At 48.4% G+C, this 26,087-nt stretch overlaps 2 protein-coding genes and 1 long non-coding RNA gene across 4 annotated transcripts; 1 reads left to right on the top strand and 2 right to left on the bottom strand.

The window, feature by feature from the left end:
* Nucleotides 1-131: 131 nt before the first annotated feature.
* map1lc3b (microtubule-associated protein 1 light chain 3 beta) lies at nucleotides 132-3,423 on the bottom strand. The gene is made up of 4 exons (XM_003977738.3): nucleotides 3,180-3,423; nucleotides 2,126-2,181; nucleotides 1,226-1,332; nucleotides 132-1,139 (listed from the first exon to the last, which is right to left on the bottom strand). The coding sequence occupies exons 1-4, from the start codon at nucleotides 3,217-3,219 to the stop codon at nucleotides 965-967; spliced, it is 378 nt and encodes a 125-aa protein (XP_003977787.1). The 5' UTR covers nucleotides 3,220-3,423; the 3' UTR covers nucleotides 132-964.
* Nucleotides 3,424-6,458: 3,035 nt separating this feature from the next.
* Nucleotides 6,459-10,724, bottom strand: det1 (DET1 partner of COP1 E3 ubiquitin ligase). 2 transcript variants are annotated; one of them, XM_029842138.1, is made up of 9 exons: nucleotides 10,356-10,724; nucleotides 9,747-10,098; nucleotides 9,403-9,669; nucleotides 9,109-9,321; nucleotides 8,760-8,983; nucleotides 8,109-8,238; nucleotides 7,815-8,005; nucleotides 7,379-7,570; nucleotides 6,459-7,242 (listed from the first exon to the last, which is right to left on the bottom strand). In XM_029842138.1, the coding sequence occupies exons 2-9, from the start codon at nucleotides 9,993-9,995 to the stop codon at nucleotides 7,053-7,055; spliced, it is 1,656 nt and encodes a 551-aa protein (XP_029697998.1). In that variant the 5' UTR covers nucleotides 9,996-10,098; nucleotides 10,356-10,724; the 3' UTR covers nucleotides 6,459-7,052. The 2 variants fall into 2 exon arrangements, with proteins under 2 accessions (XP_029697998.1, XP_029697999.1); XM_029842139.1 differs by having other exon boundaries at nucleotides 9,747-10,099; nucleotides 10,466-10,724.
* Nucleotides 10,725-19,523: 8,799 nt separating this feature from the next.
* On the top strand, nucleotides 19,524-25,714 carry LOC115251136 (uncharacterized). The gene is made up of 3 exons (XR_003889696.1): nucleotides 19,524-19,621; nucleotides 19,777-19,855; nucleotides 24,989-25,714. It is a non-coding gene; the product is annotated as an uncharacterized lncRNA (long non-coding RNA).
* The last annotated feature ends 373 nt before the right edge of the window (nucleotides 25,715-26,087 follow it).

Below are 26,087 nucleotides of genomic sequence, written 5' to 3'. Positions count from 1 at the left end.
AAACGTTTGTTTTAGTTACATGTTGGGCAATAAAGTTCATCCCGATCCCGTCTCACGATCCTGATCGGTCCAACACACAAGAGACGGGCCAGCTGCTCAGGGCTGGAGGAGGCTCAATAAAAACAAGATTCTGTTTTTTTCCTACTTTTATTGTTTACAAAAATATAAACAGAATACATAAGAAGCTGTATGATATTGCACTGTGTGTGTTAGAGAGAGAGAGAGAGAGAGAGAGAGAGAGAGTCCAAAAACACAACACAGAAGCGACTCCTCTCTTCAACACTGGTCAAAAAGACACGTTTGGAGTCAGTACAAAGACAATAGAATTAAAAAAAAAAAATTACATTAAATTAATAACAGTGATGTTCCTAAAAACAGATAAAAGCAGCTAAACAGTTTATGGAGAAGATGGTGAGGAGAGACTGAAACGCACACAAGTGTCAGATAACTGCAGGGGCCTCAGAAGTTAGGATAACTTGGAAACACTCATAATGACTCCAGCCTCATACGTGCAGTAGTGTCCTGAAGTAACCTGGTACCACTACCTGGAACCCCCCCCCGGAACCCCCCAGGGCCCCATTCTTAGACAAGGCATTTCTTTTGTTGCTATTTACAATCGTCCACGTCCACAGCTAAAGCTGCGTCCCACTGTCCGCGGTCCCATGGGCGAATGCCCGGCGTACACGGGGAAGCCTCGACCATCACCGCCTCCACGCTCTCAAAACCTGCAATACATATTTACACACACGAGCAGAAACGACTCCTCAAAACCACTAAAATATCAAATGTGTGTTTGTCTAAATGGGTTTGTGTGTGTGTCTGTTTGGCTTTTTACACTTTTACCCAAAATTGAAATGGGATCGGTCACCAGATTCAGCCAGATTCAGCTAAAAAGAAAAGCAATTAAAGGAGGCGGAGGAGCAAAACCAAAAATGATTGTCCAAAGGAAAGGGGGGGGGGGGGTTTAGAGGAGGTGGGTGGTGCCGAAGGTCTCCTGGGAGGCATACACCATGTAGAGGAAGCCATCCTCATCCCGCTCTTGTTCGTAGACCTCAGCGATGGCAGCCGACACCGACACCATGCTGTGGCCGTTGACCAGGAGGAAGAAGGCCTGGTTGGAATTTAACTGGAGGCGCCTCCTGGTGGACAAACGACGAATAACAGGTCAGAAGAGCCGCAGAGGAGAACGCGCAGTCCGCCTGGGAGCAAGACAAGAGCGGCGTACCTGATGATCTTGATGAGTTCGCTCATGTTTACGTGGTCCGGCACCAGGAACTTGGTCTTGTCCAGCATGGGAAGCTGCTTCTCTCCTTTATACCGCTCGATGATCACCTGCAGAGGGAAGACAGTCAGGATCAACCGTCTCTTTGGTATCGGGGTTCTGGAGCCGAGGACCAAAGACAGGAATATAAATGTTATTTGATAGGGATAAAAAGGCTTCGTGACCTCGGTGTGAGGATTTTAGCTGCTAAAACCTGGAAATGAAAGAACCTCCCAAAACATCCGATCTGGGTGGACGCCCGACTCTATTACTGCAAAATGGGTATTTTTAAATTTCATTTCCCTCTTTCGGCTGTTCCTCTTCCCATCGTGACAAGTCTATAAATAGATGCTGCTAGAGTTTCGTTTTGTAGCCGAGGACAACGCAAGCGATGACGGTCAAAAGCCCTCCAACAGAAAACCAGTCCTTAATTAAGCTTTAATTAAACACACAGGCAGCAGTGATAACAGGAAGGATGTTCCAGATGATGATGACGATGATGACGAAGCATATATCTGCGCCTGTCCAGCCCAGGATGGAAGCACATGACCTGTTGTGGCTTCCTGTTTGGGCTTTTATTCCAGCAACACTCCTGCTCAGGAGACCGAGCGGGCTCCTTCTAAAGCAGCAGGACAGCAGATGGCGCCCGGCGGTCCGTATGCCGGGACGGTAACCTGAGCAACGAGGTGTGCATCTGTTTCCTGGCGGCCGCCGGGCAGCTGACACAACTTTACAAGGATCAACCTAAAGAGCGACGCCTGATCCCAGCGGCTTAACAGGTTCTCGTACAGGTTTGTGCACTTCCTGTATGAACCCCTCACACAATTTACCCTCTTCCAACCCGGACAAGCACGTTGGACTCACGGGTATCTTGTTGGGGTGCTGCTCCCGGATCAGTCGTACATCTTCTACTCGCTGTTCTGTGGGACAGAAGAACAACATCAGTGGAACATGTGTAGGGCTGCTCTGGTCCCTCAAAACATCCATTCATCAGAATGGAGGGGGGGGGGGCTTATGGAGGGGCAGGTTAGCCTCAAGTGTGTATAGTTTACACCCCCCACACCCACCGTTAGGTGGTAAAAAGGAAGACACGATGTGCCTTTTACATGAGTAACAATTCCTTTATGATTAAAATGCAGCCTTTAAAACCAAAGACACATTATAATAAAAAGAAAGACTGGGAGAAGTCCTCCGCCGAACCCCAGCTGGGCCCATTTCAGGCCAGTCGAGTCTCTTTGTTGTGCTTTTTCCAAATTTAATTGGAGAGAAATGTGGGCAACATTCTCTTAGACTTGAAAAGTTACCAATAACGTCCCATTTCAGGACAATTGTCCTGCTTCAGGAGGCCATTTTTCAATAGAATGGCCATTAAAGTCCCAACTGCTGTTCAGTAAATTGAATAAGACTTAATCCAACGTGCGGGCCGACGGCGACAGGCTGCTCCCCCCTGCGGCTTCACCTGCCCCGGGTCCCGGGTCTGCGAGTCTGCACCAGCCCGGCGAGACAGCACCGGAGCTCGGTGCCGAGTCTGCCCGGAAAAGTCCTGTATTCGGCAGGATAAAGGTCGCGATCAGGCGGCCGACTGGCACCGAAGGAGAGGCTGCCGCCGCCGGTCCGGGCCGCCCCAGAGTTCGTCCCATCCCCCAATTCTGCAGCTCTGCCCGCATTTAGACACCGCTTTGTTTTTCTACCCCCCCCCCCCCCCAACACACACACACGCGCGTCCCAGAAACAGCCTAATCCTATTCTAAATCAAGCGCACACGCCTATAAAAACCACGGTATCTCAACGGCCTTTATTTAGGGAGCGGACTTCCGCCTACGGGTCCAATCCACCGGGAGTTTCTGCCTCTATCAGCCGCGGAGCTGCGCACCAGCCCGGCTGCCGCAGAGCCCGAGGCCGCGGCGGAAACACGTACCGAAGCTCCGTCTTTGTTTGAAGGTCTTTTCTGAAGGCATCCTGCGTCCAAGTCGCGAGCGGGTCGACCCTGAGACGGCGGCGGGGCCAAAGCGAGCGGAGCCGGGCGTGTGAGCGTGCGGGCCGGGTCGTGGGCGCTGCCGAGGGACCTTTGAGCAGGCTGCTGCCGCCGCTTCCTTCTTCTTCTTCGGCGCTGCTGATGTGGTGTTGTTGTCGGCGCGAGCACGAGCACGAGCCTGCCAAAACAACGGCGTCAGCTGACCCGTGACGTCACCGCTTCCGCAAATTCGCCGAAGCGAGTTTAGGAGGAGAGATTAAAGATTAAATATGAAAGATTAATGACCAGTAAAGTGTCACGGGCTGTTTTTGAAGTGGGGCGCGCACGGGTCTCTGACAGGCGCGCGGCGCGAGCTGAGAAGATGAGTTTAAAACGCACGTTTGAGTCAAAGGTAGCGATATTTTCATCAGCTGATACTGGACACGAACACGGTTCCTCACGCACATGTTGGACTACGGTGAACATGTGCAGCCCTCCACGGTTGGTGGGGGCTCTTTTCGCATGAATGCAGCGTGGAATGGAGGGGGTCGGCCTGTGGCTGCTGAGGTGTTGTGGAAGACCCCAGAATCACTGTCTGACACCAGGCATCTCCAATATTTAACCTTAAAGATATTCCAATTTTCTCAGAAATGTGGGTTTTCATTTGCTGTAGGATACAACCAAAGGAATCGACATGTATGTTGATCAACCCGTACGTAAAGAATCTATATGCGTCTCCCTGATTCGACTGAATTACTGAAATTTAACGACTTTTCCTCGATCTCCCTGTAATTCAAACCTGACGTAGATGTGCTTCAGCACCGAGTCGATAGCAATTCGGGCGTTTGTCCAGAGGGTGGCGCCATCGGACCACTTGTTGCGGCCTACACCTTCAAATCTAATAATATTTTCTTTTTAAACACACTTCCTGTTTCACATACAAACAAAGTGCTTAAAAATGTGTGATTTACCCTCATAAGACAAAAACAATGAATATAAGTAAAAGTATTTCACAAAGGAGCTGTACAGGATTATGGTCATGTCAAAAATGTCCTCCCTGTCTCAAAGATAACTATTGGCAACTGTATTGGCGCCGTTTTAAATACATCTTTGCATCATTTGGACGAATATGATGGGGTTTTTTTTTACCTGGTCTCCAGGTTCCCCAGAAAGGCTTTAATTTTCCCGTCTTATGGGAGGCCCTGGATATAATTCGCTTGACTTCACTTGCGTCATATTTTTAGCTCAGCCACATGTTGCGAAGCCTTTCCTGCAGACTTCCACCTGACTTCCCCCCCCCCCCCCCCTCAAATGAGTGATCAGCCAGGTGTGTGTGTGTGTGTGTGTGTATCTGCAGGAGGTCCATTCAAAAACACCCACACTTAAAAGCCAGAGGTGTGCGCGAGTGCGTGTGCGTGCGTGCGTGTCAACACACTTTCGAATTAGGGGTCCACCTCGCTACTTAATCAAATATTTGCAGTCAATATTTGGAGACCTTGCCCTCCGTTCTCCATCCCGCTCCCTGCGGTCGTTGCGTGGTGACGTCACTTCGCCGTGCTCGGCAGGGGGGCTCCACGGGTGCAGATGCGCTCAGTGGATCAACTCTTGAGCCACATTATATGAAATGTTGACGCAGTTACAGTCGAATCTATCGCAGCAGGAAATAAAAAACCCCCGAGCTTGGAGAACGGGGAGAGCTCATCTGAGAGCAAATAAATCCGCTTCGGATGAAACGAGAGAGTAAACGATGGAGGCGACGAGACTTTTAGATGAAACCGTGTTCGGCATTTTCAGATTGCTGCAATCACCAGAGGCAGAAAAGCAGTTTTAACAACAAAAAAAGGGGTTTTTTGGGGGGGGGGGGTTTGAATGACGTGTGACCCGAAGCCTGATCCACCCGACAGACTGAAATAACCTCCAGCCCCCTCGTCGTCTCGTGATTTCTCACAGGTCTTTAAACAATTTTGTGCTGGTTCCGGTCACTGGAGCTGCTGGTTGGACGCCGGATGCTGCACGAGCGGCACCAGCGGATCCGCAGCTCAGTTCGTGGGTGAGTTGAGAGCAAAAATGTGATAGATTCAAAGGCTGCAGCCTCCTCGGAGAAGTCTGGGTTCAGCTGGTGATTATGGCCTTTTCTGGATTACATCGGTTGGGCTGTTGCCAAGACAACAGCAATTAGAAAAGACTAGGTTACCAAGCAGAGCGGGTTACTGTAGCAACCAAGGTTATGGGAGGAAAAAAAAAAAAACTGCGAGGTTTACAATGGCAGATTCTTCATTTATGCAGGAAGAGTGTGAACTTGATGAGATCCCCCACCTCAGCAGATGTGAGGAGGTCTCCGTGTCCGCGTGTGGACAGATGTGGACAGATGTGGACAGATGTGGACGCTGGCTTGCTGCACCGCCTGGTTTTGCCTGGAAAAGTGCAAATGTAGGAAACACTACAAGCAACACGTCCAACGCCAGATGATGCAGAGCCTTGACACGTGACCACACTCGCCGCCACCCTCGATGTCCGTCTGCTGAGGACAATGGACGCGTTGTCCTCGTCCCATCTGTGTGATGTGCTTCCTGTAATTAGGTGATTATCTCAGCGTGTCGTGGCACCGGCTTACACAAACACCTCATAATGACGGTGATGCAACTCTCCTACTGTAAAATTAAGCAGCCTCATTATTTAACCTTTGCTAGAGTCTCCAGGCAGCTGGCAGGAACCCAGACCCCCCCCCCCCCCCCCCCCATAAGGAAACACTTCCTTTATTGGGTGGAAACCAATGAGCAGGTCCAGGATCATTTGGAAGGACCGTTTCCCCCCCCTTCTCTCTCTCACTTACACACACACACACCCACACACACACATACACGCCTACCAACCAGGTGTTTTATAGTCTGCTGATAGGGGCCAGGGGAACACCTAATCCCTGCACCTGCTCTCCATGACACCATGACCTCCAGCAGCTGCTCGCCTTCTGCACCTTTAGCCTTTATGACGCCCTTTTTATGCGTAGCTGCCTGGTATTTATAACAACTGTAGAGATACTGGAGGCTCTTTTCGATACACACATGCAGCACACGTAGAGGTGAGTTACTGCTTTTTAGAAATGTTCCTTTTCTTTCATTCGATGAGTGTTTGACCCCAAAACCATGAGGTATAGGTGGTCACCGAGCACCCCCCCCCCCAGTTCGGTCCAATCCCCACCTACAGCAAACCTTTGAAAGCCAGCAAGCGAAGAAAAAAAAAGACTACGGCAAAATTTAGAATTTTATTGGCATAAAATACACACACACACATAAAAATGTAAAAACAGCACAATGTAAAAGTTCTTTCTGACATAATCTACAAGGGAAAAAGGGAAAGTTTGCTGGCCAGCTGGCCCCAGACCAGCTGAAAGTACAACGCAGAGCGCGGTAATAAAGGAAAAACCCCCGCGGCTCCTTGTAACAGTCCGGGCTACCTGCAGCTCCCACCTCCATCACACATCAATCAGCCGTCCCCATTTACACTTATTCCAGCCTCTCCTTCCTACAGGTTCCATTGTCCTGCCCAGGACGGGAGAAGCAGGAGGTGAAGTGGAACAAATGAAAGAAAAAGGCAGAATTGCTGCCTGTGTGCAGGGGCGGAGGGCAGGAACCCGCGACCACTGTGTGAATGCAGGGGCGCCCACAGGAGCGGCAGCTCTCCTCCGGAACACAAGGCGGCTCGGAACCACTTGCTTTTCTTCCTCCGTTCGACGCAACGAGCCGCGCCTTCTGTCGGGGGGGGGGGGGCGATCGGACCGGCGCCAGACGTGCGCGGCCGGCGAGCGGGCGATGGCGGCGGGAGCCGCCTGGCCTGGCCTCACGCGCAGACGTGTCTCATGTGGAAGTTGACCACGTACTCCGCGTTGGTCCGCTGGACGGAGATGGCGAAGGGTTCGAAGGGGTGGAAAGTGAAGGCCACCAGGCGCCTGACCGCGTGGTTGACCGGCCGGCCCAAAAGGCCCGCCTGGATCTTAAACTTCAGCAGGCCGGAGTCGCGAGCATAGAACCTGTTTGGGGCGTGAGGAAGAGGAAGATTTATTCTATTAGTCTGTTATTGAGCTGGCAAACATCACAGTAGGTTAATAACATGGTAATAACCTGTGCGTTCCTCTATACCTGGCCCACCTTAAAGCCTTCCCCTACCTGATGGGATGGTCGCCGCAGGTCTTGGGCCGCTCCATCACAGACACCCACTTGTCGTCGTAGCTGAAGAGGGACAGGTCCAGGTACGGACTGCTGCTGTAGGACTGAGCACTGATGGGCAGCTGACCCAGCAGCCGGCGCACGGCCTCCGTGTGGCCGCCGTACTTGGCATTCACGATGGTGTCTTTGAACCTGCAGGCCACGGACCACAGCTCAGCACCCTTCAAACCAAACCCCTTATAACACTGTTATTACCAACCGCTCCAGCGGGCTTGGCTACACTTGTGCACCAGCTTTCAGGCGTGCGGTTACATTATCTTAAAACCTTGCACTCTTTCCTGTAACTATACATTATCCTGCATGAAGAGCGTCCAGTTCCACCATCTTAACCTCTCCTTTACACCCAGATCACGCCTGAAACACAACGTGACCGCACCTCCTCTGGACCTGCCGGGCGTAGTTGTTGGAGGAGGCCGAGCAGGGGAACTGCACGGCCTGACTGTGCAGGGTGGCGTTTCTGAACAGGTCGCAGAAATTCTCAAACAGCTCCAGCAGCTGGTCCGAGGTGTTCTCAAAGACAGCCAGCACCTCCGTGGAGACCATGTTGTAGACGACGAAGAAGGACGGCTGTGACAGAAACTCCGTGTATCAGAAGAGAAGCAGACAATGTCCAGAATCAACATCCACTGTGTGTGTGTGTGTGTGTGTGTTTATATAGTGTTGTGGGCACCTGGGACGGATCGGTGACCCTCAGCGTGACAACGTCCTCACTGGTGTATTTGATGAAGAGGTGATGCTCGTCCAGGAGCTGCATCTTCCACATCCTCAACCTCCTCAGCTGATCAAAGAACTGAAAGAACCTGACAACAAAGCACAAAAGGCACAACGATGCAGTCAAAAGAGCAGAAAGACGCCGATGACCAACGAGCCGATCCTCCACTACAAAACAGAACGTTTCACAAATGAAAGGGGAGGTGTGCACGGAGGAGCCAGCACCATGAAGACAAGGGTAACCCTGGCAACCCCTATTGTGTGTTGTGTTGTGGGTGATTGATGAAAGGAAGCCTCGGGTCTCAGAAACGAAGAGTTAACCGGGCGGAGGACGAAATGGTCTCCAAAAGGCTTAAAGATGCAGATGACAGATTAGTGTCCTGCTTCAGGGGCGTCCGAGCTCAGAGGATTCTGAGTCTCTATAAAGGTCTGATGCGCATCAGCGGACTGGCTTTAACGAGCCGTGACCCCCAGGAGCCCTACGGAGGTCTGATACCCCGTTATCTGAGAGCTCAGAGCTGTGGGGTTCTGCTTCCACGTTGAAACCAGGAGATTCTTTAACCTTTGACAAACTCCGACTAGTTTGCCCGTACTTAGAAACCTCCTCTACCTCCTCTTAGCGGTGGCGCTGCCGTCCTGCTCGGCCCTTCTCCACAGGTACACCAGCAGCCTGTGCTTGAGCGAGTTGATGGTCTTGTCGGTGTACAGCCGGGGGAACCCAGACTGACTCTCAGCCTGAGCCTCGGTGTAAACGGCGGAGAGCGTCAGGAGGTCGTCCTCGTAACAGAAGCGCCCGATAGTCCTCACATCAAGAAACGTCCCCTCCGGAGTTATCTTCACCCAAAAGACAGAAATAAACAGGCACGATCAGCACCGGCTGGATGACCAGCGTTTGTCCTTTAAAAGACATTTTAAAAGCGTTTTGCAGCAGCATTTAAGGTGCTAACGGCTCCTCCCACCTGAAACACGTGTATGGTTTGTTGCTGGACGGAGAGGACGGCCAGGATATTCCTGTAGAGGTACAGGCCCTGGTTGTGGGACAGGATAATCTTGTCACACTTGAAGGACCTGGTGTCGCTCAGTCTGCCCGTGTGAAGGTCAATAATATGGAGCGAGTAATCTTCTAGTGGAGATCGGGGGTTCGGGGTGACCGATTCGTTGTTCCGATAAACCTGGGAGAGGTTGAAAGCAGCAAATCAGGACGTCAGCGAGCACAAACACAACTTCAGCCCGAGCTTTGCTGCCACCGTTACCTCGAAGAAGTAGGGCGGCGGCTCCTCCGGGACGTACACAGCCGACCCCACAATCACGTAACGGCAGTCATCTGTGAACAGGCTGCATTCCCGGTTGAGGTGTTCCCCGTTCGAGGCCACATTCGTGACGTGGTGCAAGGAGAAAAAGCGCTCAAACAAGCGTCCGCGGATGTTGAGGGAACACTGGTCGTTGGCCGTCAGGAGCGTTTCCCCGTCCTGACCTCTCAGCAGGTCTTGAGCTGCCTGGCAGCCTTGATATTCATAAATCTGTTGGAGTAATATCAGGAGTCAAAGACAGGTTGGAGCGATCTATTTCAGCGTCTAAGGTTGACACAGTGTTTTACCTCCAGAGACGTCTGGTCAGCGGAGAAAGCAATAAAGCAGCGGCCGTCTGGTGAGAACTTCCTCAGAAAACATGGGGGTTTTTCCACATTGACCACGGTGAAGTTGGGGAAAAGGTTCTGGTGAAAGCAGCGGACTCTGTACCAGTGAGCCCCCGGCGGGCCTGAAGAGATTCTACGCCTCTCCAGGCGATGAACCACATTTTGATTGTCAATGTGTCTGGGCTTCAGCGTCAGCGTGTCCTCGTCCATCGCAGCGGTCAGAGGACACTCGGATGTCCTCCTCTGAAAGGTGTTGGACTGGTTTGGACACGGACAAACAGCTACATCACAGCTCAGGTTTGACCTATTTTTTTCTTTTCAGAGCAAATGAGAACAAGGGGAAAAAATAGTTTTTAATCCAAGGATGGACTCTGGCTAAACCTGGGGGGTGTTGGGGGGTATCAGAAGAATAATCATAATTGATTAAAACGCTCCAAAGTGTCGAAGGGTTTCAACCTGTTCAGTGATTCGAGCTAATTGAGCTACAAAGCTGCTTGTGCAACAGATTTAATCACAAGCACGTAGAGCAGATATTGGAATAATAAGGGCCGTTTAAAACACAACACGCACCGTTCGCTTCTCGCTGCACAGCCGCAAATTGTAGCCCCCCTTCGGAACCTGTTCCCGTTTAGCTGCTCGACCAGATCCGAGGACTCCCGAAGCGTTCTGCGTTACTCACTTGAGGCTTTTTAAAAGTATCGCTTCGCTATTGGGTCGATTTTTGCTTCCTCCGACTTCTGCCGATTGTGTTGACCAACAACAATTCACTTTTTTTTTATCTGAGGCTGTTGACGCTGAAATGTACAGCTTGGTTGAACAGTTAAAAGAGTAAGTTTTTATTTACTTTTGATAGTAACTGTAACTGGAAATAAGAGTCCGAATGCGTTGGAGCAATAGTCGCGAGCCAAGCAGGGGCTCGGACGCGGAAACCGCAGAAGAAGAGCGAAGGTTCCGGTCGAGCCACGAAAAGTCTGAACAGCGCCAACACGTTTGTGAGGCCACGGGTGGAATTGCAGGCAGGGATCAGCTCATCCATTGTTTAACGTTTCAGTGATTCAGGTAAAGTGGGACTGTAACTTTTTGAACAAAAGTTACTGAAGTGGATTGTACCCGGGTATAGGGAAAAGTGTCTAGTGAGTAAAAGCATCTTTTCTGATTATAGGTTATATTGTACATATGCATAAGTCATGTTTAAATGCTGCCACAAGCTGTCTATTTACCATCTGTGCAGCACCTGGACTACACATAGTTCTGCTGAGGATCCATCGTGAACATTTCAGCTTTCAGCATTTTCCCTGAAATGACCTTCACAACACATTTGAATGTGTTTGATTTGTCGTGCTCTGGCTTTGAGCTTAAAAAGGATTCGGCAAAGGGGAGTGCAGTGTGGGCTACAACCAGCCATCCAATCTAATTTTACAAGAAAAATATGTGCAGCAAATGTGTTTATTAATAGTACTTGAAACACTTGGAAAGGGGTTAAAAACGGTAGAAATAGATCGTCCACTAAACATACAAATGTGGAATAACCTGAATGCAGAATGTGGAATTCAGAAACTCTCAAACATGGTCAATAATAACTCAATACTTTTATTTCAAGAAATTGAGGGCAAATATAAACTGAAAAATATGGAAGTTTTAGAATACTAAGTCTTTTAATGAAGACATTTGACTGGGAAACAGCTTTAAAGAAATAGGGAGAAAATAGGGGGGAGGGGGACCAAATTATTAACATATATTAAATCCTCTTAAAAGCTACTGATGAAGAACTGCTGCAAAAAAAATGGAACAAAGATTTAGGGATAGATGGAAAAGCAAAATGGAAGGAAGGCCCATCACTAACATATCAATGAAAGTTTACATTAATATATGATCAAAATATATTCTCTGTAAATCTGACACCAACTCCTCTGAACTGTGTCTAAACTCCCTCATTTGTGTCTTTTTGCAATGTTAAAAAATCAGAAAGACTTGGGAGAATATTGGAAAATCACTGGCAACAAAACCAGTGTTGCATTATCACAAGGAAAAATAGGGTTTGATATCAAGATCTCGGCAAATTCTCTTTCCTGAAGTGAATTCTTAACACTAGAACAGTGCGGAGGCTCCGACTGTTTCACTTCGGAAGCATGTAAGGAAACAATGTCTGAGTGAGGAAACAAAGGGGTAAAAAACAAGAGGAAATTCATGCAGGTGCGGAGAATAATTCAGAACGGAAAACCTATTATTGATGCATCACAAGGACCCTTCTGATTTCTATTCTTATTTCCTCTCTTTGTTCTGTGCTTTACTTTAACATCAATAATATACAAACAATAGCAATAATAATAATAATAATACACAATAATAACAACAGCAACAGCAATAATACTTATTGTTATTATTATTATTATTATTATAATTATCATCAGTATTTATTATTATTATTAATATTATTGTTGTTGTTGTATTAATAGTAATCATTATTATTATTATTATTATTATTACTGTTGCTGTTGTTATTATTGTGTATTGCTTTTGAATAATTTTACAATTTGTGTAACTGTTATTTTTCATTACTCACCTGTTTTTCTCGGATCACTGTGACTCTTTCTATTATCACCATTCTGGTGTGATAATAGAAAGTCTTGTAAAGCTATTTTTGTATGAATGAGTGTGTGTGTTTTTGATGTGATGTCTGATGTGATTAAAAAACAAAATCCTCCGTCTCTAAGAGCAACGCCAACGTGCAACCGACCGTCGATATTAACTCCTATTTTAAGAGCTGCATTTGTCTATAAGATTTAGATTTAGATTTCACATTTACATCAACTTGCACCCGTCCAGATGTGAGGAAAACCCTTGTTGCACGAACCTCCTCCCTCCCCTCTGAGTTTGGCCCCCTGCGGAGCTCCGTTCTCCCCTCCGACCCCACCGGCAGCTTCCGTTTGAAGCTGAACATAAAACCACTAAAATAGCTGCTAAAGGTCTGCGGTCCTGCACACGGTTTCTCCCCATTACTGCCCAGTCTCTCAATAACCGACGCTATGTTTTCTGACAGCCTGAATTCGGAGAACACCTTTCATAATACAGAATAATACTCAGAAGTAACAAAAGCAACTTTGAGGCAAGTCGTTTGGGGAGAGTAGCAGCAGCAAACAATGAAATGTGATTATGTCGGTCTCAGCTGAAGGAATGAAAGAATGAAAGAAGCTCCTCGTGGCTGCTGCACCTCCAGTCAAACGCTCCACTTTGTTTAGCCTACCGGCACTTCGTTATATTGATTTATTTCTAACAACATGTAGCACAAATGAACCCCGTGTGACCTGTCCCCCCCAAGATAATGGCACATAATTAAATTATAATTATACCCTTTCTTACAAGGCATGTTATTACAAATTTAGAACAGCATTACAGACAGAACAAGATAAATCCTGGTGGAGCACTGGTCTTGGAAGGGTGGTAATGGTTCTTTGTGTAATTATCCCTGACCAAAGAGTCTGCTTTAAATGTTGTAATTTTCTATAAAAGCAGATATGCGCGTATAAAAGGCCGGCTTGAAAGGAAAATTGAAGAAATGACTGGATGGAAGGATGTGAAATTATCCACTTTAAAATCTAATGGCATTTTCCTTTTCAACTACGCCTGATTAAACTTGTGTTTCAGGACGTGCTGGACGTGTGTGGATTTGTCTCTGCTTAAACTTCGGCTGCTTGCCGAGGACTTTAAAATCCCTCTTTGTGGGACTTAGTATTTTACATTGACAACAGCCTCCGTCGTTAGAGTTCCAACGAGTGTCTGTGTGGATTCTCAATCATCCAGGTCATCCAAGGTAGTTTTCTATGTCAACTGGACTGTTTTTCTTCTCTTTTGAAGACGTTTCACCTTCTATCCAGAAAGCTTCTTCAGTTCTGAACTCGCTGGGGAGAGAGCTTGAAATATAGCCCCTGTGGACCATTAGCATGCTAATGATCTGAGTGGTCACCTGAGTGTCGTTGGCAGGGTCGTTGGTCGGGTCGTTCACCTAGGTTCTGTTGAGGCTTGGTGGTGAGGCTCCAGGTCTCCTGGAACGGTGTGAACGTTTGGTTTGTTGGTGGAAGGAGCGGAGGACTGCATTGTTGTTGTGGCTTTTCCAGTTTGACATGGATGGCTTCCTTGACACCGGCTCTCCTTTAGATGTAGGTGGACTAATGAATCCTGATCTGAAGCGGTGGCACGTCTGTGTTGTGCCATTCTTCTGTGGAGAGGTTGTTTGGTTTTCCTCGCATTCCTCCTGGCACTGTACAGCATAAACAATTACTTTGTCTGTGTCTTGGCGTCCTGTCCTTCGGGTGTACCGACCTCTGTCTGAGAGTGTTGTTGGGTTTGAACTGAACCGGTATGTCGTGTTTCTGGAGGATCCTCCTAAACTTCTCAGAGACCCCGGCCAGATAGGGGATCGAGTTCCAGAGCGGCGGGCCTGAGACGTCCGACCACGAGACACGTACTAATGGAGCCTCTAAACGTACCCTTTGTTTTAGGGTTTTATGTAGTGAACAGAAATATGTTGAAGAGCATTTGCATCAAAGGGCATCTGGATGAAAACACCTATAGAGGCGCCACTTTGTAAAGGTTATTAAAAGCGTGGCTCCTTTCAGCCATTTCTCCTGTCAGACAGTTGCAGTTGGCATTTAACGAGGGAAGCGTTCAACTTCTCCATCCCGTCTAATTTCAGGGAGCGGCAGAATATCTGAACGGTCTCTTTCCCGTCCGCACGAAGAATCGGCTTTTCCGGAGCCTCTAATGACCGCAGATCGTTTCTATAGAAATGACAGCATGACAAAGGCAGGCGAGCGGCTCCTTCTGTGCTGCAGAAGAGAATCTAACCAAGCAAATACATCTCAAAGGGAGGACCTTCACTATTTCTGCGTTTTTGTCCCACTTTATTTACTGCCAATGATTCTTTGAATGAGTTTTTTTGTTCTGAGCGTAACTGAACACTTCAGTTCATGTTCTTCAAGTGAGGTATTGTTTTAAATCTTTTATGCTGCATGTGTGTGTGTGTGTGTGTGTGTGTGTGAGATAGACCATCAGAATCTGTCGCTCTGAATTGAAAGCATTTATGGATTTCTTTATTTCATAACTACAATAGAAATGCCGCATTACTTTTGATGCCGTCGTATTCTGACTGTTCTTTATGCTCTCTTTCTGTGGGTGTACGATAATGTAAAGGACTGCACGCACGACATGTGGCCAGTGGTTGCTCGGTATCTGATTAAACATGCTTCCTGCCCCTGTAGCTTCGCCACAGCAGAATTCAGGGACACAATTATTTTGGCATTTCCCCCCCCCTCTCAAGCGAGCCTCAGAACTCAAAGGTACCACTTTGAAAGAGGTCACACAACTTGCTTCGCCACCTTTTCACATTCAGATTTCCACTCAAAGGCAAATGGCCTTGGTGGGGGACCACGCAGCATTACAGCGGCGCGTGGACGGCTCTGGCTGGAGCAGGCCTGTAATTTCTACCATTTGAAAGTGTGAGCTGAAAAGCAGAGTGATGGCCACTTTTGTGCTATTATTCCTCCGGCGGAGTGCTGGCAGAAGGAGAGCGCTATGTTTTAAGAACATGTCCGTCATTCACAGGCAGTAGTTGGAAGTAGTATTTGCAGAAGTAACTATCATGCTGTATTGTTAACTTTGAAAGGCAATTGCGGGTGAAAATGTAGAATTAGAATGATATACAGTAGCATCCTGCATAGGTCATCCTCCTTCTGCCTGATAGACCAGCACAGGAAAATGTGCCAAGTTGAGTAAGGCTTTTATAGAAATGTATTCTTAAATGTTAAGTACCAGCACAGACAACCAATTTGTACTTTGTTAAACTGCAGAACGGCTCCATTAGAATGCTTTCTTTACCATGTTCGCCGTAATCCCCGGAAGGCCTCAATGTATTTTATTAAATTTGACATTGAATTAACAGCTATCCTAAGAAAATAAGACTAAATAATGAACTAAAAAAAGGCACTTGAAGAGCGCTGGCCTCCGCCAAACAGCTCAGAGCTCCGTATATTGGGACTTACACCAGTAGTATAGTCTATATGTATGTATATATGTGTATATAAGCAGTATTAATACAAGGTTAGGTAATATAGTAGGCTGCCTTATGATCAAAGCCCTTGATCTTTGGAAGGCTAAAGGTCAAAGTCCGTCCAGAGGCCGATGGAAGGTGAAAGAAATTGAAGGTGAAGCACATAACAGCAGGGTGTAATATAGCAGCAGGGAAGGTGGCCATGGAAGTGTCACAAACAAGAACCTGGCAGGGCGTATAGAAACATCTGTACTGAGCTTGGACTCCAGGATCAAAGCGGGGCTCACCTCTGAAGCTCGATGCTAAGATGCTGTGGGACTGGAACCCTCAAGCTGGAGCAGGATCCCAGGAACAACTGCCGAAACTCTCAACATCCCAGGCCTCTGGGAGAGGACTTGGGTTTGAACGTGGGTGGAACAGACCACCCAGGTAAGGAGGGCGAGCAGAAAATAGGCATAACAAGTTTTATGTCTCATTGATTGGCAAGTCCGGCCGAAGGGTTTGGCTGAGAACTTGGCGATGGTGTGATTTTGACAGCTGAAGTGCGACCGTTTTCCTGTCTTTGCCACAGGTACAAACATGCTCCTTACCCTTGCCTGGTAATTACTTTTTTGTTCTGGGGAGGGGGCGATGCTGCTATAGCTCTAGGGCAGGGGTGCTCATTACGTCGATCGCGGAGGTAGCACCGGACGATCGCGGCGTGGCATTAAAAAATATCAGCCTATCATTTATCCCGTCACTTGATTGATAGAGGGGGGCGGGACCAAGTCAGAAGACAAAAACATATAACTTTCATACGGAATGGGAGGTGGACCTTATTTCACGATGTCATTTTCGAAGTGCGTTGAAGATTATTAAGTCCAAATACTGTTCCACCATGACTGATGAACATTTGGAAGTGTGCTTGAGGCTCTCAGCAGCTACTGTCCCGACTATGCATCCCTGGCTGATTCAATTCAGAACAAGTCATGAAAGTAAACTCAGGCAATTACAAAAAAAATGTTAATAGTTGATTTGCAAGATTGGCTCATTCGGTTATGCAAGGTACGTCAACATACATTGTAAATACACAGTTCCAACTGGGCTCATAACCCACATCGTTCCCCCAGTTCTCCCAGTTCCTCTTGGGCCACGTTTCTGGTCCCAGTTTTCCCTCACTCCTCCTGGAGTACAAGGATATCTTCAACTTGTTAGAACCTTATATCTGCTCACATATGAAGCGGGGACTCATCCAGGGGTGCACGCTGCCTTTGCCCACATGTGCTCCCTCCCCGTGACCCTGAAAGGGATAAAGGGGTTCAGAAGACAGAACAAAAATAACATTATATGGCACATTTGTCACACGTTTCTTTTCCATTATTAATTGTCCTGGCGAGTGTGGCCAGAGGCCTTTCCCTAAAGGAGAAGGGAGCGCGAGCTACTGCTGGTGTGATGGCGTGAGTGTTACAGCTGAGGTGTGAGGGTTGGAGTGCGAAGCTCAGCCACAGGTAGCGACACGCTCCTTACTTACCTGTACTCCCCGAGTATTGGACATGTGACGCCGGCTTCCGCTCCACGATTCTGATCTGATTTCACCAGATATCAGTGGTGTCTCTTTACCTTCGCCCACTTTCACAGCATCTCGTCCACCAGACGAGATGCTATGTTGCTGCGTCTTCGAAACCATCACACACGCATACAACATAAATGACATCATACAAACAATACCTTCATTACACTTTATCCTCTCTGGAGCTGTCTGTCTGTCTGTCTGTCTGTCTGTCTGTCTGTCTGTCTGTCTGTCTGTCTGTCTGTCTCTTGTTTTGGACTGTCCTTATTGTTAGCGAGTAAATTAGTTCTTAGTGAGTATTAACTAAAACCAGAGGTGGTTATCTGATCAGAACAGGTCAGATGGAACAAAGACCTCTTGTTTACCTCAGGCCACCTGCACTGGCTGCTGCAAATGAGCTCCAAAGGTCTGTGCGTGCACGTTCGTGGCTGCAGGTGGATGCTTCGCGGGAGGCTGCAGTGTGTCTGGGATGGAGCATGTGACTGCACTGCATGCTCAAATAGGTATATTTAGTTATACACATATGTATAAAAGTGTGTGTGTGTGTGTGCGCGTGCGTGTGTGTGTGTGTGTGTGTGTGTGTGTGTGTGACAGATGTGCCTTCACAGAGAACACAATGAATTACTTATAGGTGGGTAAGGCAAACACGGCTGCAGTGGTTGCTGGTTTACTCAACAGTGATAGAACCATCTGCTGAGGTGGCTCTGCCTTCCCCGCTGCTCTTTATGGACGTGTAACCAGACACCTGTCGTCCAGAGTCGGTTCTGATTAAATATGTGATTAAAGCGTCCGTGTGGATCTGTTCAGAACTGCACATGTGTGTAAAACATCATGAAAGCCACTAGAATCTATAGAACAAAACGGCCGCAACGAAATTCACAAAAAACGATGAGCGAATAAAACCGTGTGAAAATGTTCTCCGGGGCGGTTCTGTGATCCAGTTGGTGCTGGCGTTGAGTGTCGAGACACCGGACCTCCTTTTGTGTGAAGGTTTTGGACCTGCTCATTATTTAACTTGCTAAAGTGGTCATGACCCCACCCTGAAATACCACCAGACACACTGGAATCACACAGTTCTGGGAGGTGTGTGTGTGTGTGTGTGTGTGTGTGTGTGTGTGTGTGTGTGTGTATGTGTGTGTGTGTGTGTGTATGTGTGTGTGTGTGGGGGGGGGGGGTTCAGTTCTGCAGCCTATTCTTGACTTTTACCTTCTTTTGTTTTACGAGGATGACAAACCCCAACATTATTTTTTTGGAGGACTTTTCATACTCATATATTGAGATGAACTCATTTGTAGCCTAGCCTAAAGAACACACACACACACACACACACACAAACACACATACACACACACACACACGCACACGCACACACACACACACACACACACACACACACACACACACACACACACAGTTGCCTCACAGCAAAAAGCTCCTCTGTACTCGCTCTTGCCGTATGTATAGGGTACAGAGCTGATTAGAGGACAGATTAAATACTCTGTAGGTTTATCTACATCACACACTCCGTATCTCTACGGTGGCTCGGACGGACTCTGAGTCGGTGGTTCAGGCCCAGACGTCGCTGATACCTGCCGGAGCTCAATGACTACACATGTATTATTAATCTTTACTGCCAATTTTCCTCATCTCAATCACCTGACGAGCAGGTATCTTGCTGATTTTATCACACTGCAACTGTGCTTGGAAACGTGCGCACTGTCAACCCTCCTCCAGTCTAGGTAGTAAGATTTGACAGTATTGAATTATGTATTTTTTGTTTTGCTTTCATTTTTAAAAGTGTCCTTATGATACATTTGATCAGGTGCGCTCGCTATTGCTACCGTGTATGTATATATGAACTTGCTGGCCCAGAGAGCCGTATATTAAAGCTGTATCATCAGTCTGACTGTATCTCCGTTTTTAATTTGGTCCTCTTCTACTGTTAGTAACGAGCAGAAGGTCTTCAAGTAGAAAAATTATCTGCCCATCTTCAATATGAGGCAACAACGTCGATATACCCGTCAACGTCTCCTATACTGTTGTTGTGGGGGTGGGGGGTGGTGGTGACGTCAAAGCCCATCAAGTAAACGCGCGCTGATTGGCTGGTGGGAGGCTTTTAACGGCGCGTGCAGCAGCGAAGCCCAGGCTCACTCTCTCCATCCAGCGCGCGGCACCAGGAGCGGCAGGAGCGGCGGGAGCGGCAGGAGCGGCGGCGCTGAGGCGGCGGAGCGACGCGCACAGGTAGAATCTCCTTCACCGCCGGAATATGAGCACGTTTATTGGCGCGGGAGTGGGAGAACGTTCAGGGGAAAGAGCCCTGACCCAAAGGTCACAGTTAACCTCAATGTTACTGCGAGGCTCTCCTCTTTTAGAAGCACTATTTTCTGTCTCTGCAGCCCTGATTACGGCGATGATGATGATGATGGTGGTGGCGGTGATGAAGAAGCGCCGGCTAACGTGTCACCATATCAACGGGTAGGCGACTTAAACATTTTTAGCAGTGTTGCGGCACTTTCCCCCCGAAACAAACTAAGAGAAAGAGGAGAAAGAAGGATAGATGGAGAGGATCCCCGCTCCAGTCTTAAGTGCCCGCATTGATCCGAAGGCGCTCCCCCTTATTAGCACTAATTGATTCTTAACTGGATTGGAAATCAAGTAGTGGAGCCCCGGGGCCCCTACAGTCAGAGTGGCTCCCAGAGAATTATCTACAATGATGAAACCTCTGATTGAATCAATACCTCACGTACTCTGCGTGCGTGCGTGTGTTGAGTGTGTGTGTGTGTTGTGTGGTCATTTAAAGCTAAAGTGTGACGCTGCTGTTGGAACAAATGCAGTTGGCCTCTGACTTGGGGGTCTCGTTGAACCTCCTCATTTGATTTCATTTGGAAAAAAGTCAATTCTAAAAAATGTTTTATCAATTAACGCTTAAAGAGAGAGAATTAGGATAAATGCCCCCCCCCCCCCCTCTCTATATATACTGTATAATAGATACATATATAGGTGTGTTTGTGTGTATATATATTTTAATTGTTAACACTAATCACTATGTGAGTAAAATTTATTGTAATAGAAGTGTTGAATAAAGTCCGTTGCCTTTGCCTGAAGCAATTAAAATGCTAATTAAATGAGCTAACGGAGGACTGGGGCTGCCCCGCCGGTGCTGACAGTCATGCCAGGGGTGTCACTACAGAGCAGGGGCCGCTGATCCTGCAGCAGGTAGGAGGCAACAACTGGGAGGGTGAGAGGGTGGTTTTCAGGTGGATGTTGGGATTCCTTTTATACAGAATCGTCCCTGAGTCTGGTACAGTTTTAGAGATCCGACGGGGAACCGCGGGGACACCTGACACGAGACGGAGACAAACACTTTCCCTCTTTGATCCTAAATTAAAGGCGTCTCCAGGGCGGCGGTGAAGGGAGCCTCCTCCTGGGGTGTCAAAACGAGACCTCCGGTTCACCCCCCTGCCCCAATTTACACAAATGGATCGGGGGAGGGCGGGGGTGCAATCTGAAGCTCACACATGGAAACATGCATACGCCCACGCGCACACGCACACACACCAAATGGTGCGATACTGTCTGCACAATCTGTAGCCATGAGAGGATCCGCTGCTAACAGGTGTTCAAACAGGCGGCTGGTACAGTCGTCCAATTATTGCAATTAGATGCTGCCTGGTTACCACGTTATAATGTGTGACTGCTGCAGAGGTGGGCGGGTTGGGGAGGGGGTGGGTGTGTGTGTGTGTGTGGGGGGGGGGTATACCAATGGTAAAGGCTAATGGTAGGTTGATGGTAAAACCCATATGTGTGTAAATGTATTTATTTCTTTTCTGTCATTTCGTTTACATTAACTTAAAATATAGTCAGCGGGCGTGTGTGTGTGTGTGTGTGTGCCTGTGTGTGTGTGTGTGTGTGTGCCTGTGTGTGTGTGCTGGGCATCCGCTTCCATCGCCATCGACTCATTACTTGTGATTAACTTGCTGATTATTTGAGGGTCCAAACGATGTCGGCTCCATCTACGGCTCCTCGGTACTCGCGGCTCCGTTGGACGCGTGCGGAAAAACAGCACGAAGAGACGGCGTCCTCCTTCAGTCCTCCTTCAGTCGCTAGCATCCTTCGCGGGGGAAGGAAAAGCCTGGTCCTCTGGCGGGGGACGCCCAGGGAGGTGTGTCTGTGCTGTTCACCTTCAGCTGCTCTCTGCTGATATGCTCAGCAGGGGGCCTCTCTGGGTGTGTGTGAGAGGCTGGCTTCAGCTTCAGCTTCACACACACGCCGGCGTAGCGATCACACCACCGTAGATCCTCTCTACGCGTCCCCGGGGACAGGTAGGACCAGCACAGTGGACAGAGGGGGGGTTGGGGGGGGGGGGGGGGGGGGTCCAATCAAAGTGGAGGAACTGGAAGACTCTGTTCTGAAGGGTGAAACCTTGATGTGATGAGTGAGTGAGCTGTCAGGCCCCGTCAGAACAGCAATATTCATATAAGACACACAAATAACAGGGTGTCAAAGACCGGCATCTGAGTTCTGAGTCGTCTGCCTGTCACTCTGTGTGCACGCGTGCACGTGCGTGTGTGCGTGTGTGTGTGGGGGGGGGCGTGTGTAATCAGCAGTAGGTGTTTGTGGCAGCTGGCAACCTTGTTTGAACAGCAATCACAATCAGCAGCAAACGCAGCCGCGCATGCATGCGTGTGTGTGTGTGTGTGTGCGTGCGTGTGTGTGTGTGTGGGGGGGGGGGCGTGCACGGTTGTGACAGTGACCTCCTGTCCCTCTGCCGTGGCTGATGATAAAGAATCAGTCACGCAGCGTCACACCTCCTTTCATAGCGACTGCGTCGCTGAAGAAGCTTTGATGTTTGTCTCCGGTCACCCGTGTTTCCTGTCTGTCGCCACGGTTACGACGGTACAGCGGGCATCATCCTCTGAAGACCAGTGTCTCCAGTATGAAGAGACTGGTTTGCTGTCCGACTGTGTCCTCATCTCCATGTGTTAAACAGCCCTTCACAGGGTCAACGACAGCATATTTGCCCTTTGACCCCCTCTCGTGTTGTAAAAGTCAGATATCGGCCGGCGTGGAAACTTTTCCACTAATCCAGTAAAGGTTTCAACTGCTCCTCGCCTGGATTTAACCAGGATCCAGGAGCTCTTTGGGTGTGTGTGTGTGTGTGTGTGTGTGTGTGTGTGTGTGTGGGGGGGGGGGGCGGCGCCGCAGACGTGAGTGCGTGTCAGCCGTGGCGCCTGTTTGGAGCCCACGGCGGCACGTTTGTGAGGGCCGATGTGTCCTCCTGTCTTTGCTCTTGACGCAACACGTCCGTGCGCGCACCTGCGGCTGCAGCGTGCACGTGTGACAGGCTGTCGGCCGTTTTTCTCGCCGTGCGCGAGAGCGTTCTGTTGAGCACGTCGATCACGGCCTGTGGTCTCCAAGTGTGTGTGTGTGTGTGTCCTTGTGTGCGTCCTGATGTATGCATGTACATAATCCAAGGCCTTTCAGCCGCACAACATGGATCCATCCCATAGCCTGGTCGCCATGGCGACGAGGGCACTTATCACAGAGGGTCCCAGCAAATCAAACAGGTGTGCATCTTTATGATGTCTGTCCTCAGCAACTGTTGCTAGGATCCTTTGTGGAACACAACACGTCCCCAGCAACAGAACCCAGCAGGTGATCAGAAACAGTCTGACTGTGGCGTCCCAGGCTGGACTGGACCCGGGTCCTGACTGGACCTGGGCCTGACTGGACCTGGGCCTGACTGGACTTGGGCCTGACTGGAGCTTTCTTGTCTTGTTGCTCAGTAGTTGGTAAGTTATAGATCTGATATTTGGGCCACAACAGGGCTGATTAGTAGCTGGTCTGAGATTGTCTGAGATGGTCTAAAATGGTATGAGATGGTCTGAGATGATCTGAGATGGTCTGAGGTGGTATGAGATGGTCTGAGATGGTCTGAGATGATCTGAGATGGTCTGAGATGGTCTAAGGTCCCTAAAAAGTTCAAGATTTGACAAAGAAACATTCAAATTACAGGTGAATAAAAAACACCAAATGAAGCCCAGAAATGGTCAAAGTGAGGCGTTAATTGATGAGGCCTGAGGCAACACACGTTTCCCGTTTAGTGAATTTAATGTAAGAAATTCATTTACGAACAATTTTAAACAGCTGTAAAGAGATGCTATCGAGGGTAATTGTCTTCCTCGTTGACCCGTAGCAACGAGGCCCCGGCGCCACCTCCACCGCGGCAACGTTGATTTGTTGAGGTGAAATTAATGACAATAGAAATTATTTCCACTATTGCAACGTTTGCTGGAGGCCAGAGGATAAAGAAATGAGTTCGGTCCCGGAATGAATGATGAGCACACACACACACACACACACACACACGCCTCAGACATAAACGACCCTCACCGCAGCACATATACATCATCATCTGTTGCAGTGACATTGATAATCACACAGCCGTCTGTTCAGTGTCATGGCAGATTGGCCGCGCGCGTGTGTGTGTGTGTGTGTGTGTGTGTGTGTGTGTGTGTGTGTGTGTCTGGTTCACCCCCCACATCATTCTCTATACATGCAGTGACAGTCTCATGGTTTTTTTGTACATCAGTCAGAATAACACTGGTCTGCCAGGACATCCACCCCCCCCCCCTTCGCCCCTCCACACACACACACACACACACACACACACACACACACGCAGTATATACATAACGTTCAGTGCTTGGTGGAGGCTTTAAAAGCAGCCGTGTCCCTGTGAAGCCCTCCTGACTTCATGTCCTGTCCGACTCTGCAGGCTAATTGAAGTCAACCACGGAGCTGAGAGCTAATGATCAGCCTGCGGGGGCCCGTGGGGGCCCCCTCCTCCCTGTCCCCGCAGAGAGGAAGAGCAGAAAGGAATTAGGAAAAAATGGTTTAATGATGAAGGTCTGAGTGGAGACGGACAGCAGGTGTGGGGGGGGGGGTTATATAAACGAGCGCTGTGGAGCAGGAAGTGGCCTCGTCCACCTCGGCTCCTCCTGGGGCCATTATCTCTCCTCCACGTTCCAAATCCACCAGCAGAGAATCGATGGAGCAGGTGAAGCAGGAAGGAGACAGGAAGTGTGGATGAGGGGGGGGGGGGGGGGACGTTCACCTCACACTCTGGTCTTGACTGGGCAATAATTTGTTATTGGACTTATTCCTTCGTGTTCCTCTGAGCCAGCACACAGGTGTGACCCTCATGTCCCCAGAGATTAGGCTAATTCCAACGTGTCGTTAGAAAGGGGGCGTGTCCACTGTGTCTTCCTGTCCACTGTGTCCACCCTGGTGTTTACTGGGTTTTTTTTACTATAACAATAAAAATCTCAGACCCTTTCTTTTAGACTGTAGTTTTAAGGGGTTAAAATCAATTCATTCTTAAGTATTTTCAATTATTTTGAGTTGTTCGTGTTTTTAAACCTTTTAAAAACAGATAAAGAGCATCTGTGTTGGGAGCAGCTACAGTATTTAACTGCACTTGTGGGGACTAATCTCATATAGAGCGAAGATTCATATGGAACCATATTAGTTCAAAGCATCTCTGAGTTTTGAATTCTTTTCCTTTATGTCTTTCTTTAAACCCTCTTATCTCTTCTGTCCCTTTAGGTCCAGCAGCGTCCCGCTCGGTGGCTCCACAAACGCCGTTTATCTACATCTAGAACGTGACTTTAATTCGCTCTGGAAATGGTGTTTTTTTGTGTTTTATGAGCTCTTTTATCCCAGCAGTAACGTAGCAGCGCCCACTGACCCGGCTCCTCATTTTATCTGTCTCCAAATGTCAATGCGTGCACGTGCACGTGGACGTGCGTGTGTGTGTGTGTCCACAGACATATGAATTCCAGGAAGCCGTAATGACAGAAGTGACTGTGTTTTTTGGACATTTACATGTTTTGTGTGTGTGTGTGTGTGTGTGTGTGTGTTGGGGGGGCAGGGTGTCCGGGCTCTGTTTACCTGCCATTACAGCAGCCAGGGTGTCAACAGGAAATGAGATAAATCAGAGTCTCCGTGGGTGTCCTGCTGCTAAACAGGACATTAGCATTCCCTTTGTCCACCCGCGTCCCCACAAACACGGTTAAACGAGCGCAGCTCTGCTTCACTCTTATTTATGCTCTTTCCTCCTATTTTCCATTTTAATTAACTTTCTTCCTGTTTGTTGTGTGGTCCAGTTCTTCAGCTCTTTCCGTCCTCTTGTGGCACTGCTGGGGGTGCCATCGGCTTTAATCCTGCAGGATGACTATTATGGTCTGTTCAAATGAGTAAAGCCAGTTAGAGGTGAAGATGCTCGTCTGTGATGGATTAAAAGCGCTGAAAATCATCAGAATTCTGCTGAAATACCACATTTTGTCCTCGTGATCCTGCAGCGGGTCTCAACAGAAACTATGGGATGTTCCCACTACTTGTCGCTACGCTTGTCTCCAGAGCTGTTCTTTTATTTCTGTCCTCACCTTCAGCTTCCCTCCGTCTTCGTCTTCATCCTGGAGGGATCCACTTTTATTGGGAGAGCTCTTCAGAACCAATACGGAGAGATTAGACTTGCCCTTTAACTCGTGTCACACACACACACACACACACACACACGAATAAAACATTTTACATCATTTTTCATCCATCAGGGTGTTCTCTAACATTGTCAGTTATCTCTGGATGTGATATAATCAATAATGTAGCTGTTGTCTGTACCCCCCCCCCCCCTCTCTCTCACACA

This window comes from Takifugu rubripes, chromosome 9 (genome assembly GCF_901000725.2).
Source record: "Takifugu rubripes chromosome 9, fTakRub1.2, whole genome shotgun sequence".
NCBI classification, from domain to species: Eukaryota; Metazoa; Chordata; class Actinopteri; order Tetraodontiformes; family Tetraodontidae; genus Takifugu; species Takifugu rubripes.
The sequence above is the reverse complement of the archived record's forward strand: the minus strand, read 5'-3'. Positions and strand labels throughout refer to the sequence as shown.

Bases quoted from the DNA above. Each gene is read 5' to 3' on its own strand.
- map1lc3b (XM_003977738.3), bottom strand. From the start codon at position 3,219: ATGCCTTCAGAAAAGACCTTCAAACAAAGACGGAGCTTCG. The intron at 1,333-2,125 runs GTGAGTCCAACG...TTCCCTCTGCAG, and splicing joins AGCACCCCAACAAGATACCC to GTGATCATCGAGCGGTATAA. The intron at 1,140-1,225 runs GTACGCCGCTCT...TTTGTCCACCAG, and splicing joins GAACTCATCAAGATCATCAG to GAGGCGCCTCCAGTTAAATT.
- det1 (XM_029842138.1), bottom strand. From the start codon at position 9,995: ATGGACGAGGACACGCTGACGCTGAAGCCCAGACACATTGACAATCAA. The intron at 9,670-9,746 runs GTAAAACACTGT...TTACTCCAACAG, and splicing joins CTGACCAGACGTCTCTGGAG to ATTTATGAATATCAAGGCTG. The intron at 9,322-9,402 runs GTAACGGTGGCA...AACCTCTCCCAG, and splicing joins CGCCGCCCTACTTCTTCGAG to GTTTATCGGAACAACGAATC.